We start from the raw sequence: 25,107 nt of genomic DNA on the forward strand, positions 1-25,107 counted from the left end.
CATATGATATGACTAAAGCGATTCAAAGCATCAGTCATTTCAGAGGTGTTTGGAGTCCTGGCGAATCTGTGTCTCACCGACAGGGCCAGGAAGCCCCTCTCTGTCATGTAGCCCAGTGGACTGTGCGTGTGCACAGAGAAATGTGCTGCGATTGACATGAGTTCAAAACCCCACTTGTACAAATACACTGAAAATGTGATTTGATGTATTTTATTAAGGTTAAATTGTTATGACAAAAACAAAACTAAATATTCACAAATGTTCATTGGGATGTCAGACCAATGTTAAAACAAAGCACTTTACAAAAACAGAGTAGAATAGCTGCATCACCCTGGATTTAAACCCATTATCTCTGCATGAGGAAATCTCACCACTCCACTAAATCCCTCTATACCTTTACAGCGTGCTGCTTAATACTTCAATTTGCTTAATTATTTCCTTGCTAAAGCTGTTCTAGAGCAATACATAAAACTGACCACCAGAAGTCACTGTAGAGACCTGCATTTTGATTTAAGACACAGCCAGATGCATTTATTGCATGTGCTTTAAGACATATGGAGCACCGGCTGCTGCTGGTTTATGATGAAACAACACACCACGCTCAATAACACTTGCAGATTTAGTACATTTTCCACAAACTTACAAATAGATGAACACACTTTACCAAACATGCCTTGAATAAGAAGCATTTACTTCAATTCACAATTGTTTATACTCTTGTGAAGCAGAAAACAAGCAGTTTCAGTATAACCATGGCTGAACTCTGACTGTTGCAGTAGAGAGATTTTAAATATAAAGAATAACCTTTACAGCATTTGTGTAAAACCATAGTGTTTACAAGGATTTCAAAACACAAACACTCATGGTTGCTGCAGTTTTACTAGAGTAAAAACACAAATAACTTGTGTGTGTACATTTCACAATGCTTATTTATCTAATAGTTTTAAAGGAAATTCCTGTTGTCCGCGATTACTCTCTTAAAATGTCTTTTAATTGGCAATCACAGACGACTAGCACAGGATTAATCTTGTTTTTGGCTTTAAGATTATTTTTCTCACCCCATTGCAGAATTTTTTAAAACTCACTTTATTTCTGAAAACAAATCAATATTTTTTATTTGTCTAGAAAATGTTCCTCGATTAAAGAATGTTTAGATATTTGGTCTAGAAAGTGTGAGTATAAGAAACTCATCTTTTGGCAGAATAAACACCGGTGTTAACCTTGACTACAGACTGCTGCAACTTTAATGAAGGAATCAGCTCTGTATAGCCTCAGTCCTACAGGGGCTAATTCAGAAATAAATACAGTGTTTCCTTCATAATCTACTAAAAAACCATTTCAGAGCACATCAGAATACATTCAAACACCACAATGTATTAACCAAATAAAACAAATGTTTGTATTTTCAATTCATCAAACTCTCATAAAATGTGTCAAATTGAGTTCACCTTTTCTAATTTATTTTAATTATGTTCTTGATTTTTGTTTCTTGCTAAATTAACATATTTTGATGTCACGTTTTTTTTTACTTGCATGTATATTTTCATTGTCTCGTGTGGTTAAAAATAGTACGCGGCTCCTTTAAGAGCGGCTTTCACTTCCGGTTGCGTTCCTCCTTCAGTTCGCGGCAAACTTCAATGTAGAGAGGTGAGTTACACTGAAGCTGCGTCTAAAAAGTGTCATGAAACTAGTGTTTACTGCGATAACACATCATTTTAGTTCTGAAATTCACTCTGCTCCAGTTTAAACATGTTAGAACTGTGCGTTTACCTGCCTGCTCTGCCTATTGGTTGACCATATTATGACTGTCTTCAATAAGGACTGTTAAAGTCATGTAAAGAACGACAGCTTGTACACACACACACACACACACACAGCATTGTTGGTTTACAAAAACATCCCACAGACATAATGCTGTTGCACTAGCCAGGTTATAATAGTTTATAGGTTTTAAGATTATTTTAGGATTTTGATTAGTTTTAGTTTTTATTTGGTTTTGACTTTTTGTTTTCAGATTAAGTCAATTTTAATCGGTTTCAGAGGCAGATTTACTTGTGTTTATTAGTTTTAGTTAAAGTTTTATTGCTGTCAGTATTAGGGTTGGGTTTTTTCTTTAAGGATTTTTTAGGATTATTTTAGATGAAAGTTTAATACATATTTTTGTACTCAACATAACATAACCTTGTTTAATTTACATAAGAACTTCTTCCCTTCTTGTTTGGCCGGGAAACCCCCTGCATTTGAAAGAAGAATATGAAGACTCAAGGTAAGACTCTTGTATTAAAGCTAGTTATAGATTCATAAACATTTGTTTTAAAACAGTTTTGACATTGTACAGAAACAAAGACTGCTGTAAACTGTAAGAAGAGCTGTGCTTTATATGGATTTACTAACATAAACGGTTATATGTGAACAGTAGCCTGTCCCTGTGACGTCAGATCCAGAAAGGTCTTTTTTCAGCCCTCCTCTATAATGTTTATTTTGTGACCATTGATGAGGTTTGACTGAGGGGGCATGATGCAGTCTCAATATTATTAGCATTTTAAAGTATAAACGTAAACAATTGTATATTTAGCGTGACAGAATCAATATTTACCGGTGGCAGGATGTAAAGGGGCAGGATATAAAACAAGATGGTTATACATCCATGAAGAGAGCGATTGCTCCGTTATATTTTACATTTCTGTACAGAACGGTTATCTTTGATCTGCTGTTGGTCTCGCGCAATCATCTATTGTGATTTTTAGCAGGTCTGAGTTTACCAAGCTTGAACCTTATTGATGCAGTGACTAACAAAACTCCAAATGAAAGGGAGTCTACAGAGCAAACAGGAGTGCAGTGTGACCGCAAATTTAGACAAATGTGTGAACAATATTAGAGAGAAACAGGATACCTATCTGAAAAATTGTGTCTTACTCTTTAGAAATTGTTTGCTAAATGAATAAAACTCCACCAAAACAGTCTTTCATGTATTTCAGGGCTGATGGAGGGATCCGTTTGCGTTGTTTGTGGAGAGAGGTTGACAAGAAAGGCTAGTCTAGATATTCACATGAGTGTGGGAACAGTTATAGACAGCCATCACACCTTAAAGCACACATGACTGAATGAATTCACACCATACCAGATCCCAGAAACATCACGAGAGGAGCTGCAGATAGTTCAATCAAAAATCTCAATCAGCGAATTATGAGGATTGTTTACTGTTTATTATTATTATTAAACCAATTCAGCCTTTTTGAGTATAAGAAACTTTAAACACATGAACAAATATTGCAGTGCCTTTTGAATGGTGAACATCAGAGGTTTTATTTATGATCTTTATTTTTAATTCATGCATTTAGCCATATGTAATATCCCAAATTAAAATCTGTCACTAGTCACTAATAATCTATTCTAAACTGAATAATCATGAGCTGATTCTGGATGCTGTTCTGGGTGTTAAAGGCAGAATTCTGCCATCTGCTGGTCGGAGGAAAAGTAATAAGGCTTTGAGTTGTAGGAAGTGATTTGAGCGTACATATATGTTTATCCAGTAGAGGGCGACAGATCCACTCATGCAGCCCCCTGCAAAGAATTTACACATCACTAAACAAATGAACTTTTTAATTCAGGATAGAAGGTTCCAGTTGTTTTGTTCTTATTTGAGGGGTTTTGTATGTAAACACTTGACATGTTACTAACACTGTTTTATATTAGAGAAAGCACTTCCTATTGTGTCGATTGTTTTCATAAAACTGATGTGCAGAAGCAAAATGTACAATAATTAATAACGTCATTTATTTCTTGATTAGGCAGAGACCGTGCACATTGATTAGCACCAGCAGTGCAAAAAGTCCACAATGAAGCAAGCATATCTAAGAAGCACTAAACTGGCATAGTTCAACCCTAATAACAATGTCAAGTGAACTAATACACCCACAATATGTCAAGGAGTCAAGAGCAGTTAAAACCTATTTAGACAACACACACTTAGGATGGCAGGCACAAGTGCTAACATGATTAGGGCTAGCTAGATGCTATTAAGAGTGACGACAGTGTCTGATGTGCTATAAGCCAGTCCTTTAGATGTTGTTTGAACAGGTTCTCAGACATTGCGGCGCAGCTGTACCTGTAATATTCAGCCAGACCCAATGCACTTTTCCAGAGTGAAGCTCAGTCGTGTTGCTCTGTGTGTGCTGTTCCTCATGTTTGTGAACTGTCAGAGAGGTGGAGATAACAGACCATCAACCATTTTATCATTCATTCCTTTTCCTTTGGCTTAGTCCCTTATTCATCAAGGGTAGCCACAGCAGAATGAACCGCCAACTAATCCAGCATATGTTTTACACAGCAGATGTCCTTCCAGCTGCAACCCATCACTGGGAAACACCCAAACACACTCATTCTCACACACTCATACACTAGTGCCAGTGTAGTTGATCAGTTCCCCTATAGCGCATGTGTTTGGACTGTGGGGGAAACCGGAGCACCCGGAGGAAACCCACACCAAAACCGGGAGAACATGCAAACTCCACACAGAAATACCAGGTGACCTAGCAGAGACTCAAACCAGAGATCTTCTTGCTGTGAGGCCACAGTGCTAACCAATGAACCACAATGCCATGACAGAATGATTTTATATGTCAGACAAATGTTTGATTTTGCAGCTGAACAGTTAATGTTTTGGGAAAGTGGTACAGTGATGGTCTCTTAATGGATCTTTTTATCTAGAATTTAAATTTGGACCGGATACTAGGCATATACATTTTGAGAGTTTTTTGATGGTACTTCTGAGTCAATTAGGAGCCCAGGATATTTACATTCTGGTTCAGCTGGTACTGATTTTGTCTGCTGCTGCATTAACATCTGCCTGATTGTTTGGCAATGTTTGCAACGGTTTTGCTTACGTGGAGATTTAAACAGGACAGGGTTTACCATACTGTCACATGAGCCTTGTGTTGTGTAAGTTCATCTGCATCTTGTGTTTTTACCATGTGTTTAAATCATCTGCATTCATCTGAACAAGGATACTTGAACAGACTGTAGGTGATTTATGCAGAGAGGAAATAACAACGGCATCAAAATGAAACCTTGAGGTACACCGTAGACACAGAGGGTGATGATCACTGATTCTGACGGACTGTGATTATTTGATAGATATGATTTAATCCAATGAGTCTCAATAAATGTTACGTTTAATTAGTTTGTTCGATGATATTTTATGTTTTACAGCTCGAAACGCAACACCATTATCCAGTAATAGTGTATGAAAAAACAGTTAGTGGTCTCTGTGGAGTGTTGAGCTCTGAAACTGAATGGCATTGGATGAAGAGAAAAGGAAGCAGCATTCAGATCTGTAATTAATTGTTTGGCCGTGAGTTTCTCTGCAACTGTAGGAATGACACTGATTGGACTGTGATTGGACCGTGACAGAGGATCTCCGTTTGTATAGATTGGAACGACAGCTGATGACTTCCACACAGCTGTAGAGATTCCCTCAGGAACAGAGAGGTTATTGGAGATGAATGTGGAACTGAATTCTTTCGACAGGAGAGCATCTCGGCCAGATATGTCTTTAGTTCTAGAGGCTTTAAGAGTTCTTTTTGCATGTCAGGCTTCAGATTCTGTGACGTTCTCAATTGTTTAAAGCTCCACGGTGCAGTCCATCAGTAGCCAGCAGTATCTGATGTCAGTCCATCTGCTGTACAGCATTTTTAATCCTCCTTTTCAGCATGTTGGGATGCTGATATATTGATGTTCTCTGGCAGACAGACGATAGATGCATACATGTATTTCAGCACATTAAATCAGAATATATTCTGTTATTTTCCATCATATTGATTAGACAAACACAGATTGAAAACTGTAAATGGTCTGTTTTCATTTTTATATATTCATAATTACAACAAAGCATCTTGTTTGTGTGAGACAGGAAGTGCTTTCTCTTTCTGACTCTTCTGTCGACATGGCTGGCAGACACATCAGAAAAAAACTGCGGAATCTCCCCAAATATTTTCCTCATGTACATGAGATGAGTTGGGTTGCTCATGCTGCATAAAGCCTGAAATGTGAACCTCCAAATGAGACAAATCCTCTAGAAAACAAATGTTGCTTTGCTTAGAATTCAGCCGGCAGAGGTAATTACCATCATTACCCGCTAAACCGCTCCGCCTCCACCGTTCAAACACAAATCCTGACGACATCTGCCTAAACTCATGAACGGCCACACACAAACAGCGGCGCCGGATCTTTTGACTTATTTTGGGTTTCAAAGTTTAAGAAATCCTTCAGTACAGTTTTTGAGATTGTAACAGGTGTGTGTGTGTGTGTGTGTGTGTGTGTGTGTGTGTGTGTGTGTGTGTGTGTGTGTGTGTTGAGCATCAGTTAAGACAGAGTTAGCACCCGAAAGCTTTAATTGTAGGGAAAACTGGATAATTCTGAGCTTTTGTCGTCTAACTCTTGGTTTAAAATCGTTATTGGGGCAAGATTAAAATCGGTGACGTATTGCTTATCTGCTAGGGGAATGATGATGCGTCAGTTTCTCATTATTATTCATAGACTGAGTTTTCTTATCGTATGGAAAGACCCTACTAATTAATTATTCATAAGAGCATGTGCTTTCTGATTTTGTTGAATGTTTTTCCCTGTGATGCTGTCAGGGACGATACAGCACGGCTGTTTGTGTGCAGCAAGCATTTTTGTCAGGAAAGCTGTACGAGAATTAAAGAACTTTCTTTCATCAGTTAAGTTCATTTCCATTCAGACACATCACCTTCATCCGTGCTGTTCATCACGTCTTTAAAATCTCCAGCTAACCCTCAGGGCTAAGGGTTAGAATAGACAGGGAAAGAGACCTGCTGCTCTGCACTGTGTCTGCATTCAGCCTGGGATTGAAGAGAGAAGTCCTCCTCTGATTTTGTAAGCCCACTGATAGCTGTTCTCTCTCTCCTCTTTCTCTCCTGCTCTGCCGGCCTGACCCACTCCTCCATCTGCTCCAGAGCTCCACGCCCATCATGGAGCGTTTCTTGAAAACATTCTGAGGTAGACTTGAACTGAAGGAGGGGGTTTGCTTTGTTTGCTTTCCCAGGAATAAGTTAGTTTATGGGTGACGCAGTGGAGCAGCAGGTAGTGCTGTCGCCTCACAGCAAGAAAGTCGCTGGTTCGAGTCTCTGCAGGGTCAGCTGGTATTTCTGTGTGGAGTTTGCATGTTCTCCCCGTGTTGTAGTGGGATTCCTCCAGGTGCTCTGGTTTCCCCCACAGTCCAAAGACACGTGGTACAGGTGAATTGAGTAGGCTAAATTGTCCGTGGTGTCTGAGTGAGAATGAAAGTGTATGGATGTTCCCCAGAGATAGGTTGGAGTTGAAAGGGCATCTGCTGCGTAAAACATGTGCTGGATGAGTTGGTGGTTCCTTCCGCTGTGGCGACCCCGGATTAATAAAGGACCTAAGCTGAAAAGAAAATGAATGAAGTTAGTAAATGACCCATTTGGCCTCACGAGACCAGTGATCAGATACTGTCTTAACCTGAAAATCAGGCCGGTTGTTTATTTATTTTAGCGTTGTCATCCAGAAATGATTATTAAATGCTGGATTCATGCACAAGATACAGTTTCTATTCCGACAGTATTGCAAACACGTTTATACCATCTAAAGTATATAATTTTATCCAAGAAAGAAACTTTAAACCGATAATAATAAGCTAATTGAAGTAACAAAAATGTATGTTATTTCTATTTTATCCAAGTCTTTATCATAGTAATATATTTATTTCTGTTTAACAATAAGCACTTTAACTGCACTCGTAAGTTAATCCTAAGTTATTTTGTGTGATCGCTGTACTCTCAGTAAACTCAAAACAGAACAGTTTTAAACTTATGTTGTCCCCCGCATTCACATGCTCCATTATACAGCTCAGGTCTTCTCAGTTATGAATCACTGCATTAGTAATGATAGTTCACACCTCCTCACATAGGAGTCTTTTATACAGCTTTTCAGTGTCTTAGAACATTTAAATCAATATATTGTTTTCTTTAAGCAAGTAAACAAGAAATGTCATTCTGAAGCGGAAGCTCTGGACTACAAGATCCAGTTCTCAAAAGTCTTGATCAAATATTCTGTACTTTTTATTCTCAATAACACTATCTTGTGCATCAATGTTGCTGATGTATTATTGTGGCCCGGTTTGTGCTGTTCACAGTGGTATACTTTAGCCGTGTATGTTTATAAGCATCTGAAAACGCAGAAATGTCAGAGCACATCAGAACTCCTCCAGGCCTCCAGAACACCCTCAGACCCCAGAGGTTAAATATGAGTGCAGACAATAAGATGGTCTACAAATAGATTATTGTTACATTGCAGGAGGATTTTTTTCAATCTATGCTGTTCTCTCTCTCTCTCTCTCTCTCTCTCTCTCTCTCTCTCTCTCTCCAGGTCAATAGTTGCTTTATTGACATGACAAATGTTACAAATATATTGCCAAAGCATTTATAAAGTTTACATTAAGAATAAAAGAACATGCATAAATAGTAAAAAATAAAATAGTAAACACGGTAAATAGTATTCGCATTAATCTATATATAATAATCGATCAGAATAAGCTGTACATTTAACAATCAACATTTTAAAATAAATTAGTAATAAAAACAATAATAATCAGTATATTCACAATAATTCATTTATAATCATCTAAATGTTTGTGTGTGTGTGTGTGTGTGTGTGTGTGTGTGTGTGTGTGTGTGTGTGCGTGTGTGTGTGTGTGTGTGTGTGTGTGTGTGTGTGTGTGTCTGTCTTTCTCTCACCTGTCGCTATACCAGGTGTGGAGGAGAGGAGGTTGATTGAGTGCACCTGCTGTCTTGCTTCCAGAGCTTTGCATCTCTCCTGCTTTGTGCCAGTGTGATGTTGCTGGTAACTCGTTGATGTTTCAATCTTTTGTAAAGCCACGTGAAACCACTTCCCTTCTCTGTGTGTTTGAGGGCCGTAGGGAGGTAGGTGTCATTCTATTTGTAATGGCTTATTCACTTGTTTACGTTTGGTTGGAGCGTTGGTGTACACTCCTATTGTTAACTTCCTTTTAAAAAGAGGAGTGTTTGTAATAGGCCCTACGCTGAAACTGGCTGCTCCATATCTGACTACCTTTGGGCTGAAACAACCCAGATTTATTTAGGAGTGCAGGCATTAAATGTACTTTTCCATTTTACACATTACATTCAAATTATTTGTAAATTATTTCAGAATAGTGGCTGCAGATTCTCCTCTAACAGAAGCCTTTTCCTTTACATATAAATCACGGCAGAGGAGAAAACACACGCTGACCTCTGCTGTCTTCCTTCTGACTGAAAAGCACTACAATATGCTCTTCTGATGGAGAATATTCCAGAGTCCAGTGCTCATAAAGCCTACGGTCCTCATCTTGGAGATATTTTATTTATATTTATTAGGGATGCTCTGATCAGGATTTTTGCAGTCGACTCGTTGTCATGGTGATTACAGAGTGATACAGAGGACTGACTATGAAGCTTCAAGCTTTATAATGCATTAAGCACTTTCTCCCGCTAAGTATGATGCATGGAGATCTCCCCTTACCCAAGAGAATAAATGAAAGATGTTGCATATTACCCCTTAAATACATCTCTTTTTGTATTTAACATTTACAAGTGTGTGGCAGCAGCTGAACACTGAAGTTCTAGTGAACTGAAGCTGTGTCAGTCCAGTGTTCAGAGCTGAAGATCAGTTCAGTGTGGTTTAATCTTCACTGCCAAGCATCCAAACACTGAAGAGCAAATCCATCCATGAACAGAAACACAAGACCCAAACCAAGCAGGACAGTGGAGGAACAGACTTCACCAATTGACCTTGAGAAACCTATCATGGCCAGAAGCATCTTTACAGAAAATAATATAACACATAATATTTGATAGGAAATATTACAATCAATCGCTCCGCTCGCACCACAGCAGATCAAAACCCTGGAAATACAATGGCTGCACTTGCAAGAAAGAGACCATCACTCACGCGAGTCTACTGTTGCCACGATTCTGGAATTTATACCAGTATACCGGAAAGGCTCCAGTGTCCCTGTATCTGTGGTTACATGCAGTAAACAGTGGTGAGTTCGGTAAACTGATGACCTTAATGGCCAATCGCAGTCATTTCTGTTGAGCACCTGAACACAATGGCCAATCAGTGCTGTCTAAGAATACGCTCAACAGCGCTCGAATGGATGCTTTTAAAATTTCTGTACCGACTTTTCCAAATTTCAGTATCGTGACAACCCTACGTGAGTCACACCAATAGTCTATATAAACAGAGGTCGTGCCGCATCTGTATATTTTTTAGCTGCCATGACGCGAGCGCATCGATCGTTCTCGCCTCCACACACCTTCACCTTCTCCTGTGTTGTGGCTGCTGTAGGCTATGCCCAATATACAGGAGCACAAGTGACTTCCTCTGCTTGTAAACTCCTAAACAAACACCTGTGATCAGTTCATGAGATCAGCCTTATGAAGAGTCATTAACTGTGATTATAGGCTGATCAATCGGAGTATCCCTAAATATTATTATTCAGATTTCTGTTTTCAACCAAATAACCGTTCAATGTCTATTGAAGATTCTTTGTACAGCACCTTTCACAACCAATACTGTTCCACAGCAGCGGCACTAAAGGCCCACATCATTACATGACAGTCAGGGTAGTGTAGAAGCATCATTAGCCTGCAGTTACACCGTGTGTATACTGTCCTTTCCTAAGGAATAATATGATGTCAGTTTACTGGCTCTGTATGTATCAGTTCAGGCCCCATTTAGGCATCGACACACGTCTATACTTCTACAGCTCTTTATCAGTGTAGATTGTGTCAAAGCAGCTCAACATACATGCAGAGCAGAAACTATAGGCCATATCAATATTTCAGACTGCAGCCCATATTCAGTATATCAGGCAGTTTAACACGAATGAAGAGGCAGTGTGAAAAGTACCAAAAATACCCCCGCCCCGTATTATCTCCATGATGCAGTAAAGACCTCTGGTGGACAGGAGGCGCTCCTGTGGTCCGCACTGTATTTCTGTGCAGACGGACCTCTCAGGAATTTCCCTGGACGTGAGCTGAGAAAACAATCTCTCAGCCATCGCCATCAAACACAAACGACCACAACCTTCATCTATTTTTATAAGTCTCCTAGCCTCGAGCCTGCAGACAGCTGTCAAGGATGATGCTGCGAGTGAGACATTTTCCAGAGCTTATAAGGTCTGCTGGGATCTTCAGGAAGATTCTGTCCTGCCGAAAACAGACCCGGTGACCTGTAGGAATACAAACAGATGAAACGTTACTGCCATTATCAAGGCCATGATCGTTTAACCCATAGCTGAAGGACAAAGCCCGTCACATTCTTCTGTCACAGAGCTGCTGTGGCCTTTCAGACTGCGCACACCTTTCAGGTGTCAGAGACGGGCTCTAGTTAAATGAAGAGAGTATTTGCCAACTCAATGAATTAACATGTTGAATATTCTCTTAGTGTTTGTGTGTGGGTGTTTGTGTATGCATGTTCATTTATACTTTATTTTTATACCCTGCCTGCTGCAACAGAAATATCTCCACTGTGTGATGAAAGAAGAGATCAATCAATCAATCAATCAATCAATATTGATTTACAGCCACCAGTGTTCCCACAACCAAATAGCAAATTCCATGACTAAAACACTTACATTACACTACTTACATCACATTACATGTATGAATGGGGAAAGCATGTCATTGTTGAGTATCTTCTATAATAGTAAAAATATTACATTATTAAGTTTTGTTGTTGTTGTTGTTGTTGTTTTAATCATGTGTCAGGATTTTATTTGGCCTCTGAGTGTTGCAGCTTGTGAAGGCTTTCCTCTCAGACCTGTGACCTTCTCTATGTGAGGTGAAACTGCTGATGATTTTTTGTGTTTGTTTCTGTCCCCCAGGAGTACAATAAAAACATTTGACTTTATTTATTATTTTATACATTACTCAATGACATAGTGTTAAGGACAGTATTATGTCTATGGGTTGCTGCTGGACACACACACAGTAGATGGAAGCATTTACGGACAATAAAATGATTGAAAAACTGAGATGAACATGTGCTATGAAGAGAGAGAAAATCTCATCAGACCTGTGCGTTTACCAGTTAAAGCTGCTGGTTCTGTCAACAGACTCTTGTGATGAAAGAAGAACAGCAATGCCTTCTTTGATGAGGCGTATTAATAAAAATGCTTGAGCAGCAGAAGTGCTGCAACCGTACACCAGAAGCTCGCAGACGCTCCCCCACAGCTGAGCCGTGGCCAACACACAAGCTGCTCATCCATACACAGCCATATAGGGAACGCCTGCTCATTTACAACTCTGTGTGTAGCTTTTCATCCACTGAGCTTGCACTAATGTCTCGATGTTCCTGAGGGCTTCACTGTAAACAAAAATCATCTGAAACCCACTCGGCCTCTTACATTATCAGCTATTTCAGCTAAAAACCAGTGATGAGAACATTAATGGTCAAGGCTGTATATTTAGATTGCATTCCTCCCCACACCACAAACCCTCTTCATTAATATGACTTGAGCCTATTTATAAACATGCTTGACTTAGAGATGCACTGAAATTGTATACCAGAGCCACCTGACAGCTCCTCCACGGCCGTGCCCACATTGGTGAAGTGCCAGGGAGATTATCTGAGGCCGCAAAGGCACACTGAAGTCATGAGCATCTAAATGCCATTTCCATAGAGCCAAATGTCTGGGGTGTTCAGTCCTGCCAATACAAATCTGATAATAAAGACTTGACTAGAAGTATTAATTGGGGTAGCAGAACTATCTTCATCTTAAATGCTTCATCTAGTGCCTTTGGGCCAGACAAAATCAACAAGGTTGTTTGCCCATTCACCACTACAGGACATTTGCCTGTTTTTAACCTCTTCTTTTCTGGCTTACTCTCTATGGTTTAACCAGTGAAAACATGATGTCCTTTGCATGTCTTCTTCTGTTCAAGTAAAAATCCGATATTGAGCACACAAAAATACTTTCATCTTTTGTGAAAACTCAGTAGAGTATCTGCTGCAGACAATGTGAAGTCACGTGCACATACAACTATCACAATAGAAAGAATTGATCCTTTTAGACCACTATGTGTATCAAGTGATCAATATACAAATACAGAGAATTAAATTAATCCTAAATTCAGAGCCACTTCACTGACATCTTATCAATCAGTCCATAGGGTGTGTAACTGTATCCTAGGATAAAAATAACAGAACAGTTCAACACAATCATATATATAGACATTAAAACCCAACCCATTACAACCAAAAACAGTGCGCCTCGACTGCCGAGACAATGTCTTGAGAGTATAAAAGGAAACATCTTACATCTGAAGGACTGTCAGCCACTGGGGAGGTAAGAGAACAAAACATGACATTATTAATAACTGCATTTGATTGCTGTTTGTATACTTCAGAAAATTGTTTAATATTGGAAAATATATCAGAACAAACAAAACATGCTAAACATTACTTTATTATTATTATTAGTAGTAGTAGTATTAAATACTATCCTCATATGCATTTCACAGAACCCAGCAGAAACCCTTCAACTCTTGAAAACAAGAAGGTGAGCAGCTTGGATGTACATGTCGTCATATCCTGCATCGTTCTGAATAGTACTGTGAAATGCAAGATACTGGAAAACATTTCTTCAGATCTAAGCAAAGATAGACAATTAACCTCTTAACCTCTTAACATTTTATAAGAAAAGTACAACCATGGGGGATGGAGAAATGGAGTGTTTTGGCCCGGCGGCCATTTACCTCCGGAAGCCAGAGAGAGAGAGAATAGAGGCCCAGAACACTCCCTTTGATGCCAAATCGGCGTACTTTGTGATCGATGCAGACGAGATGTACCTGAAGGGTACTCTTACAAGTAGAGAGGGTGGCAAAGCTACTGTCAAAACTCACAGTGGGAAAGTAAGCATCACACAGAAAATATAAGCCTTTAAGTTACTGTGTTTGATTCTGTGTAAGTTCAGATATTGTCCAACAGTGAAAACAGAAAGTCTCAATGTTCATTTCAGACCGTCACGGTAAAAGAAGATGAGGTTTTCCCCATGAATCCTCCCAAGTTTGACAAAATTGAGGACATGGCCATGATGACCCACCTCAACGAGCCATCTGTGCTGTATAACCTCAAAGAGCGTTACGCAGCATGGATGATCTATGTGAGTCTCTGTGAATCTTATTTTACTCCTGCACTGTAAAAAAATGACTCAACTTAAAATTTTAGGGCAACAAACTTCAGGACATTTTTGAGTTGACTCAACTTTCAACCCAATTACTGCATGTGACTCAATTTAGTTGAGAAAACCTTAAAAACCTCCTGAAGTTTGTTGCCTTAATTTTAAGTTGTCAACTTTTTTTATTTGCTAAGTGGTGGACGGGGTAGCAGCACTGTAAAACTGGACTGTCAATCTCTGTTTCAGACCTACTCTGGCTTGTTCTGCGTCACTGTCAATCCATACAAATGGCTCCCAGTGTACGACGCAGTTGTTGTGGCTGGATACAGAGGCAAGAAGAGGATTGAAGCCCCACCTCACATCTTCTCCATCTCTGACAACGCCTACCAGTTCATGCTCACTGGTAAGTGCTTACCAACTATGTAGAAAACCACACATAGCTGCAATTTTTCTGCTAAACAGAAGATTGAAAATAAATAAATTTTGTAAGTTAATAAACATTACCTCACAGTACTGCTTATTCTCATCTAAACCGTTTGCATAAGCAGATATCATATTCATTACTAACAATACATGAACAAAAAAGCAAAGAATCCCTGAGTGCACTCTATGCTTGATTTTTAGATCGTGAAAATCAGTCTGTTCTGATTACGTGAGTAAACACAAATTAAATTAAGCATTTTCAATGGAAAAGGGTGCTCTTAGGAGTGTCTTTAAGTCCTTATGTAACACCTAACTATACTAATAATCAGTGTTATCACTTACTCAATCCGCAATTTGTACAGTAGATAGCCACAACCTAGCACTGAACCTAATAAACCTCCAGTGCTGGGAAACACCAATACAATCTCTCATTCAACAGTACAGCCTATTGAGTTATTTAGGTGTCACCTGTTTTGAAAACATTGCTAAGATTCCATTAACAACAATTCTACCTTTAATTTTAAAATAATTTTCAGATCGTGAAAACCAGTCTGTCCTGATCACGTGAGTAAATATTTTCCAACAACAAAAAAAATTAATATGATAATGTGAACCATATATTTTCTAAACAAATGATAATCTTGTGTAAATCTCTATAGTGGAGAATCTGGTGCAGGAAAGACTGTGAACACGAAACGTGTCATTCAGTACTTTGCAACTGTTGGTGCCATGTCTGGAGCAAAGAAACAAGAGCCTGTTGCTGGAAAAATGCAGGTCAGTGAACACCTATTCATGTGGTGAATTACAGAATTTAAACTTCACCTAATACCTGTCCACTGTACTAAAATACCATCCAGGGGTCACTGGAGGACCAGATCATTGCTGCAAACCCTCTGCTGGAGGCTTATGGTAATGCCAAGACTGTGAGGAATGACAACTCCTCTCGTTTTGTAAGTTAAATATATAACTTTACATTTAAAAAAAAAATGACACATTTTAAACCTTCTAAATGGTTAAGCTTAAGTAAATAAATCTGTAGGGAAAATTCATCAGGATTCATTTTGGGTCCACTGGAAAACTGGCCTCAGCTGACATTGAAACCTGTGAGTTGAAAATATTTTAAAGCAAAGATTAACAAGCATGCAAAATGTACATAAATCAGCTTTTTTGTTGTTTTTGTTGTTCCAAAGATCTGCTGGAAAAGTCAAGAGTAACATTCCAGCTGTCTGCTGAGAGGAGTTACCACATCTTCTACCAGCTCATGACTGGACACAAGCCAGAGCTGCTGGGTGAGAAACCTACAGGACTGTCTGTTTCAGGTCTTCTTAAAAACCCTGTTAACATATACTGTATATCAATTCTTCACAGAGGCCCTGCTCATCACCACCAACCCTTATGACTATCCAATGATCAGCCAGGGTGAAATCACTGTCAAGAGCATCAATGATGTGGAGGAGTTCATTGCCACAGATGTATGTGGACAAAAAATAATATCAGTGTTGTCTTCATGAAATATATAGACATAGATAGAAAATAACCCTCAATACTGCATTACATGTGTTATAAGATACCATCTCTTTTTGGCTTTCGAGTTATATGTTTAATTGGTTTGTGTAAAACAGACTGCCATTGACATTCTGGGCTTCACTGCTGATGAGAAAATCGCCATCTACAAGCTGACCGGTGCTGTGATGCATCATGGGAGCATGAAGTTCAAACAGAAGCAGAGAGAGGAGCAGGCTGAACCTGATGGCACTGAGGGTAAGACATGGCAGAAGCACATATTAGCATGCCAACATTGGCTTCATCAGTGACAATAATGTGTAAATCTGTTCTTCCTCAGTGGCTGATAAAATCGCCTACCTCATGGGCCTCAACTCTGCTGACATGCTGAAAGCTCTGTGTTACCCCAGAGTGAAGGTCGGAAACGAGATGGTGACCAAAGGCCAGACAGTCCCGCAGGTGATCACTTACCTGCTTGATAGATGAATGCATCTAGAAATTTCTAAAAGACCTGAACAGCAGAAAATAAAGCCTAATATCAACTAAACCGACTCTTGAATTTCTCAGGTGAACAACGCAGTGTCAGCTCTCTGCAAGTCTGTCTATGAGAAAATGTTCTTGTGGATGGTCATCCGTATCAATGAGATGTTGGACACAAAGCAGCCCAGACAGTTCTTCATTGGTGTGCTGGACATTGCTGGATTTGAGATCTTTGATGTAAGCATCAGCCTTTTATATCCATAGTAAAACATAGAACATAGTAAGAACTTGCCTCTGCTCTATTACCAGTTCAACAGCTTGGAGCAGCTTTGCATCAACTTCACAAATGAGAAACTGCAACAGTTCTTCAACCACCACATGTTTGTTCTGGAGCAAGAGGAGTACAAGAAAGAAGGCATCGAATGGGAGTTCATTGACTTCGGTATGGACTTGGCTGCCTGCATTGAGCTCATTGAGAAGGTAAGAAGACATTCAGCAACTTAAATGCCTATTCACATCATGCCTGTACTTAATAATGAGTGTGAATATTTCTTCGACAGCCAATGGGCATCTTCTCCATCCTTGAAGAGGAGTGCATGTTCCCCAAGGCCACAGACACAAGCTTTAAAAACAAACTACATGACCAGCATCTGGGCAAATGTTCAGCTTTCCAGAAGCCCAAGCCTGCCAAAGGTAAGGCAGAGGCTCACTTCTCTCTAGTGCACTACGCCGGCACTGTGGACTACAACATTGTTGGCTGGCTGGATAAGAACAAGGATCCACTGAACGACTCTGTTGTGCAACTCTACCAAAAGTCTTCGCTCAAAGTGCTGGCCTTCCTGTATGCCTCTCATGCCGCTGCTGAAGGTACAACTATCTGCATTTACTGAATTCTGATTTTACGAGTATCTGAAACATCTGTCATTATAAAAAAAATATTGAATGAATAATGTAAATAACAAAACATTGACATTTTTTTTGTCATTAAACAGCTGAGGGTGGTGGAGGAAAGAAAGGAGGCAAGAAGAAGGGTGGTTCCTTCCAGACTGTGTCTGCACTGTTTAGGGTAACCAGATTCTCTCTTCTGATGAAGGATGTGAAATTCATTGTGCATTAAAGATTAGACTAATGCAAACACTTCCACAGGAGAACTTGGGTAAGCTGATGACTAACCTGAGGAGCACTCACCCTCACTTTGTGCGCTGCTTGATTCCTAATGAGTCCAAGACTCCAGGTATACATGATCTCTAATAGCTTCAATGCGTCACAGTTCTGAAAATATTTCTGGAACCAATAAAATATCTTTCATTCAGGTCTGATGGAGAACTTCCTGGTTATCCACCAGCTCAGGTGTAACGGTGTGCTGGAGGGTATCAGAATCTGCAGGAAGGGTTTCCCCAGCAGAATCCTCTACGGTGACTTCAAGCAGCGGTAATGATACTCTCACTACCTCTAACTTAAACATGATGCACTAAATATACTTCAACATCTGATAATTCTGATTTTGAAGTTTTACAACATGACTCTCACTGAATATTCTCCAGGTACAAAGTATTGAATGCTAGTGTCATTCCTGAGGGACAGTTCATCGACAACAAAAAGGCTTCAGAGAAACTCTTGGGCTCTATTGATGTTGATCACACCCAATACAAGTTTGGACACACCAAGGTGAGCTACTCTGTAAAACGTGCAGAACAGTTTAACACAAAATATAGTTGAATTCTGTCATGCATCATTAAACTTGAAACATATTTTATAACTCTGGGACAAGATCAAAAACAGAGAAAGATAAAAAATAATCCATCTTAACCTTAAAATACGACAATATTTTGGGTAAAACAATAAGTGTATGGCAAATATGGTAACCTATACTTAAATTGTTGGCTGCATTTATTCAGAGTTAGTGCACACAAACTAGAAACATTTACGTTTCGGGATAGCTGCTATGTTTAAGAATCCAACCGGCAATATTTTTCTATAAAAGACACATTTTTCTATTAAACTTTTGACTCCAAAAACAGTAATATATTAAAAACGTCATACTGTGTGCTTCAGGCCACACACATTTGAAGTGGACTGCTTGACTTCAACATGACACCACTAATGCCTGCCAAATGTTCATTTAGGTGTTCTTCAAAGCTGGTCTGCTGGGTACTCTTGAGGAGATGAGAGACGAAAAACTTGCAACGTTGGTTACCATGACTCAAGCTTTGTGCCGTGGATTCGTCATGAGAAAGGAGTTTGTCAAAATGATGGAGAGGAGGTACAATTGACTTATACCAGTAAAACTGTTTGAGGGAAAAAAGCAATTTGTTACCAACAACTGGTTAAGGCTTATTTACTTATTACATTTTTTACAGAGAAGCAATTTATTCCATCCAATACAACATCCGCTCATTCATGAATGTCAAACATTGGCCATGGATGAAGCTCTACTTCAAGATCAAGCCTCTTCTGAAGAGTGCAGAGACTGAGAAAGAAATGGCAGCCATGAAGGAGAACTTTGAGAAAATGAAAGAAGATCTAACGAAGGCATTGGCTAAAAAGAAGGAGCTGGAGGAGAAAATGGTGTCACTTCTTCAGGAGAAAAATGACCTTCAACTACAAGTAGCATCTGTGAGTATTTAATTTATTTTATTTTATTTTATATGGAAGCAACAACTATGAACATAAGTCAATAACTGTATCCATCTGAATGATCAGGAAAGTGAAAACCTCTCAGATGCTGAGGAGAGATGTGAAGGTCTCATCAAAAGCAAGATCCAGCTCGAGGCTAAACTCAAAGAGACAACCGAGAGGCTGGAAGATGAGGAGGAAATCAATGCTGAACTGACGGCCAAGAAGAGGAAGCTGGAGGACGAATGCTCCGAGCTGAAGAAAGACATTGATGACCTGGAGCTCACTTTAGCCAAAGTGGAGAAGGAGAAACATGCAACAGAAAATAAGGTTTACATTATCTTCACATCTTTACACTGTGCTGTTCAGTTTCTTGAGAATACAATCAAAGAGCAATGTTTCCGTTTAGGTGAAAAACCTGACAGAGGAGATGGCCTCTCAGGATGAGAGCATTGCCAAGCTGACCAAAGAGAAGAAAGCCCTCCAAGAGGCGCATCAGCAGACCCTTGATGACCTTCAGGCAGAGGAAGACAAAGTCAACACTCTGACTAAATCTAAGAGCAAGCTTGAGCAGCAAGTGGATGATGTAAGATGTTTAACGTAACTTTAATTACTTCTGTAAACAACACCAAATTTTAATGTTCTGGTTTCTGTAACAACAGCTTGAGGGCTCCCTGGAGCAAGAGAAGAAGCTCCGTATGGATCTTGAGAGAGCCAAGAGGAAGCTTGAGGGTGACCTGAAACTGGCCCAAGAGTCCATAATGGACCTGGAGAACGACAAGCAGCAATCCGAGGAGAAGATCAAGAAGTGAGTGGACTGCAGCCTGCACACAATTATACTATTTAATATATATATATATATTAAAATTTATTTAAAAATATTTTAACAACAGGAAAGACTTTGAGATAAGCCAGCTCCTCAGCAAGATTGAGGATGAACAGTCTTTGGGAGCACAGCTTCAGAAGAAGATCAAAGAACTTCAGGTAACACTATTTGACACTAAATATTTTTTATAAATGAAATATATATATATTTTTTGTGTGGAGTTTCCATGTTTTCCCCCACAGTCCAAAGACATGCACTATATCTAAATTGGGTAAACAAAATTGGACATAGTGTATATGCGTTCTGTGAATGAACGTCGCCTCGTGGTTCCATCCCAAAGAGGGAAGAAATCACTTTCGCGAACGCTCACGCTCAATCTGCCCAGTTGGTGGAATGAACTCCCTAACTGCATCAGAACAGCAGAGTCACTCGCTACTTTCAAGAAACGACTAAAAACTCAACTATTTAGTCTCCACTTCACTTCCTAATCTGCAATTGCCTCTCTAAATATCACACTAACTGTACCCCCAAAAAAAAAAATACTAATACTACTAATACTTTCCTTCTTAGACTTTACAGACCTGAAACTTGCCTATATCACTTATTCATTGTTGTTCTTCTAGTTGTGTAAATTGCTTCCTTGTCCTCATTTGTAAGTCGCTTTGGATAAAAGCGTCTGCTAAATGACTAAAAATGTATAAGTGCATGTGTGAAGTCTGTAGGTGTGTGCAGTACTATGTTGCAGCTGGAAGGGCATCCACTGCGTAAAACATGGTGGTTCATTCCACTGTGGCAACCTCTGAAAAAACAAGGGACTAAGCTAAAGAAAAATTAAAAAATGAATAAATCTTTATTACAAATGGCACAAAATTATCACTTTTTTTTGTTTAGGCCCGTATTGAGGAGCTGGAGGAGGAAATCGAGGCTGAACGAGCTGCTCGTGCTAAAGTGGAGAAGCAGAGAGCCGATCTCTCCAGGGAACTTGAAGAGATCAGTGAGAGGCTTGAGGAAGCTGGAGGTGCCACTGCTGCCCAGATTGAGATGAACAAGAAGCGTGAAGCAGAATTCCAGAAGCTGCGTCGTGATCTGGAAGAGTCCACCTTGCAGCATGAAGCTACGGCTGCAGCTCTCCGAAAGAAGCAGGCAGACAGTGTGGCTGAGCTCGGAGAACAGATCGACAACCTCCAGCGGGTCAAGCAGAAGCTGGAGAAGGAAAAGAGTGAATACAAGATGGAGATTGATGACTTGTCAAGCAACATGGAGGCTGTGGCTAAAGCAAAGGTAATGTCGTAATTAAATCATAACAAATATATAAAACCCTATTTGCAGACACCTGTACATAACTCTAAATGTCTTTAGGCTAATTTAGAGAAGATGTGCCGCACTCTTGAAGATCAGCTGAGTGAAATCAAGACCAAAAGTGATGAAAATATTCGCCAGTTGAATGACATGAATGCACAACGGGCAAGACTTCAGACTGAAAATGGTAAGACATGGCAGGTAAAAAAACTAAAAGAATTTATTAAAAGTTCAGGTAAAAAAAGCTCTATTCATGATAATACCCATTATCTTGTGTAAAGGTGAATTTAGCCGACAACTGGAAGAGAAAGAAGCACTTGTTTCACAGTTAACTAGAGGAAAACAGGCCTATACACAGCAAATTGAGGAGCTCAAGAGACATGTTGAGGAAGAAGTCAAAGTAAGTCTATACAAAATACAATTTCTGTTTTCTGATAACTTAAACAATTGGAAAGATAAGTAGACTCTTTAAAATACTGTTTCCTTTAAGGCCAAGAACGCTTTGGCCCATGCAGTTCAGTCTGCCCGCCATGACTGTGATCTGCTCAGAGAGCAGTTTGAGGAAGAGCAAGAGGCCAAAGCTGAACTCCAGCGTGGAATGTCTAAGGCCAACAGTGAGGTGGCACAATGGAGAACCAAATATGAGACTGACGCCATCCAGCGTACAGAGGAGCTTGAGGAATCCAAGTAAACAACGCAAAGAAAAGTCTTCACTGTTTCCAATTTATTTATGACATATTAGGGTTCAATGTATTTTATGTTTTAAAGGAAAAAGCTGGCTCAGCGTCTGCAGGATGCTGAAGAATCCATTGAGGCAGTGAACTCCAAGTGTGCATCGCTGGAGAAGACAAAACAGAGACTGCAGGGTGAAGTAGAGGACCTCATGATTGATGTGGAGAGAGCAAATGCATTGGCTGCTAACCTTGACAAGAAGCAGAGAAACTTTGACAAGGTAAGAAAGAAGTGGAACATCTAGATTCCTAAACCCTGAACTGCAGACCATGCTAATAAACAATGCCCACATTATCAGGTCCTCGCAGAGTGGAAGCAGAAGTATGAGGAAGGCCAGGCTGAACTAGAAGGGGCTCAGAAAGAAGCTCGCTCTCTCAGCACTGAGATTTTCAAAATGAAGAACTCTTATGAAGAAGCCCTGGACCAGCTTGAGACCCTGAAGAGGGAGAACAAGAATCTGCAACGTAAACGCCACTTTTATTTACAGAAAGAATTTAATAAGCAACAGTTTTAGAAGAACTAATAAATACAGTTTTTTAAACCCATTTAGAGGAGATTTCTGACCTCACTGAGCAGCTTGGAGAGACTGGAAAGAGCATTCATGAGTTAGAGAAAGCCAAGAAGACTGTGGAGTCTGAGAAAGTAGAGATCCAGACTGCACTTGAAGAAGCCGAGGTACTATTTCTTTATCACTTAAAATTATAGAACTGTTTTGAACAACAATAACAGGAGTTTAACACTGTCATATAATCCATCTTAATAGTGCTTCAATACAAATCAGGAAAATGAAATTAGATTGTGTCTGTTTCTCCTGTAGGGCACCCTAGAGCATGAGGAGTCCAAGATTCTGCGTGTGCAGCTGGAGCTGAACCAGGTGAAGAGTGAGATTGACAGGAAGCTTGCTGAGAAGGATGAAGAGATAGAACAGATCAAGAGGAACAGCCAAAGAGTGATGGATTCCATGCAGAGCACTCTGGACTCTGAGATCAGGAGCAGAAATGATGCCCTGAGAGTCAAAAAGAAGATGGAGGGAGATCTGAATGAGATGGAGATCCAGCTGAGTCATGCCAATCGCCAGGCTGCTGAGGCCCAGAAACAGCTCAGGAACGTCCAAGGCCAACTCAAGGTATCTTTGCAAAGAATAAGAAACATTTGACATTTTAAATGAATGTAAGATAATTAACAACGAAAAAACATTATCACAGGATGCCCAACTGCACCTTGATGAAGCCATCAGAGGACAAGAGGACATGAAGGAGCAGGTGGCCATGGTGGAGCGGAGGAATAACCTGATGCAAGCAGAGATTGAGGAGCTGAGAGCCGCACTGGAGCAAACAGAGAGAGGCCGCAAAGTGGCAGAGCAGGAGCTGGTGGATGCCAGTGAGCGTGTGGGACTGCTGCACTCACAAGTACAGAAACTCATCACGAATGCATTTAAAAACACATGCAAGGCTGCTTGAAAACAGGCAGACACTAAAACTATCTATAACTTGCAGAATACAAGTCTTATTAACACCAAGAAGAAGCTTGAGGCTGATCTGGTTCAAATTCAAGGTGAGGTGGATGATGCAGTTCAGGAGGCCAGAAACGCAGAGGAGAAGGCCAAGAAGGCCATCACTGATGTGAGTGTTTACATTCTGTTGCTCTATTCTCTCGTAAACTCTTTTACTGAGCTGCCTGTGGTTACAAAGGAAAGCTTCATGGAAGGTTCTTCTACAAACTCTGATCATTCAAACTTTATTGGCTGATATTTCAGGCTGCCATGATGGCTGAGGAGCTGAAGAAGGAGCAGGACACCAGTGCTCACCTGGAGAGGATGAAGAAGAACCTGGAGGTGACTGTCAAAGACCTGCAGCACCGTCTGGATGAGGCAGAGAATCTGGCCATGAAGGGTGGAAAGAAACAGCTCCAGAAACTGGAGTCCAGGGTAAGGTTGTGCGGCTACATACAATTAACACTTAGATTTAAAGGCTAGAGCTGATTTTCTTACTAACTTTACTGAAGGTTCGTGAGTTGGAGAGTGAAGTTGAAGCTGAACAGAGACGCGGTGCAGATGCTGTTAAAGGAGTGCGTAAATATGAAAGGAGGGTGAAGGAGCTCACCTACCAGGTAAAGCAGCACAGGAATTTGAAATGTTACACTGCAGTTTGTAATATACATAGTTTAAGGCTACTAACAATATTTACACCGACAGACCGAGGAAGACAAGAAGAACGTGACTCGCCTGCAGGATCTGGTGGACAAGCTGCAGCTGAAAGTGAAGGCCTACAAGCGCCAGGCTGAAGAAGCTGTAAGTCTAATATCCAATGCCTCCTGCAGTGTGACGCTTTGATAAAATGACAGATAAAAGTGGATGGATATCTTGTGTAATCCCAACAGGAGGAGCAGGCCAACACTCACCTGTCCAGGTACAGGAAGGTGCAGCATGAGATGGAGGAGGCTCAGGAGCGTGCTGACATCGCCGAGTCCCAGGTCAACAAGCTGAGAGCCAAGAGCCGCGATGTAGGAAAGGTACCAATAAATGATGATAAAGTAAAGAAAATGTATACTTCACATGCAACAGAATCGTAATGTTTGTTATTTTGCTTTTTTAAGAGCAAAGATGAAGAATGAAGATGAGACACTTCTCCTAAAAGCAGACATTTAATATGACACAGCAAGCATAAAATATGATTTGTTCGTGCTGAGTTTTACTACGTCCATTAAAATTGTGAATTATGATTCTGTTCTTTATCACTTTTTCCAGTTTCACACTTCATCACATACTCCTGTTTTTTAACAGGAGACATCGATTCATGGATTCAGTACTCCTCACCTTGATGACTAGAATTCTCTTTTCTACAGTTCACTCCCAAATACAACAATACATCAGCTAAAATATGTACATAAATGAGAAACACTGAACTCACAAAAAAATGTAAACCTATCTTGATAGGACAAAAGTGTAGTCAAGTCACCTTTACCTGTATAAAGCTTAATGCAATACAGATGGTGTGAAAGCAGT

At 40.0% G+C, this 25,107-nt stretch overlaps 1 protein-coding gene and 1 long non-coding RNA gene across 4 annotated transcripts in view; one reads left to right on the plus strand and one right to left on the minus strand.

The window, feature by feature from the left end:
• The window catches only part of LOC141380113 (uncharacterized), a 47,010-nt gene that overhangs the window by 410 nt on the left and 21,493 nt on the right, over positions 1-25,107 (minus strand). Inside the window, exons 2-5 of one of the 3 annotated variants that reach the window (XR_015521396.1) lie at positions 8,778-11,275; positions 7,112-7,428; positions 6,752-6,836; positions 3,756-4,195 (exon numbers count right to left, since the gene is read on the minus strand). This is a non-coding gene — a long non-coding RNA (uncharacterized LOC141380113). Of the gene's footprint in view, positions 1-194; positions 4,449-6,751; positions 6,837-7,111; positions 7,429-8,777; positions 11,276-25,107 lie in introns of those variants that run through there. The other 2 variants (XR_015521397.1, XR_015521395.1) reach the window with 2 other exon arrangements.
• On the plus strand, positions 1,620-24,824 carry LOC100537594 (myosin heavy chain, fast skeletal muscle). Its single transcript, XM_087303295.1, has 44 exons — positions 1,620-1,647; positions 2,201-2,266; positions 8,793-8,963; positions 11,930-13,393; positions 13,569-13,606; positions 13,746-13,958; positions 14,066-14,209; positions 14,471-14,627; positions 15,184-15,211; positions 15,307-15,421; positions 15,505-15,597; positions 15,687-15,750; positions 15,838-15,936; positions 16,016-16,119; positions 16,270-16,408; positions 16,491-16,609; positions 16,718-16,867; positions 16,940-17,110; positions 17,191-17,497; positions 17,623-17,696; positions 17,777-17,864; positions 17,944-18,061; positions 18,175-18,298; positions 18,757-18,893; positions 18,991-19,246; positions 19,334-19,576; positions 19,656-19,832; positions 19,909-20,054; positions 20,140-20,230; positions 20,964-21,353; positions 21,432-21,558; positions 21,653-21,771; positions 21,862-22,058; positions 22,140-22,323; positions 22,402-22,567; positions 22,654-22,778; positions 22,921-23,229; positions 23,309-23,512; positions 23,600-23,725; positions 23,860-24,030; positions 24,108-24,212; positions 24,298-24,393; positions 24,483-24,614; positions 24,699-24,824. The coding sequence occupies exons 6-44, from the start codon at positions 13,758-13,760 to the stop codon at positions 24,714-24,716; spliced, it is 5,814 nt and encodes a 1,937-aa protein (XP_087159421.1). The 5' UTR covers positions 1,620-1,647; positions 2,201-2,266; positions 8,793-8,963; positions 11,930-13,393; positions 13,569-13,606; positions 13,746-13,757; the 3' UTR covers positions 24,717-24,824.

This window comes from Danio rerio, chromosome 22 (assembly GCF_052040795.2).
Source record: "Danio rerio strain M-AB ecotype USA chromosome 22, GRCz13ab, whole genome shotgun sequence".
Taxonomy (NCBI): domain Eukaryota; kingdom Metazoa; phylum Chordata; class Actinopteri; order Cypriniformes; family Danionidae; genus Danio; species Danio rerio.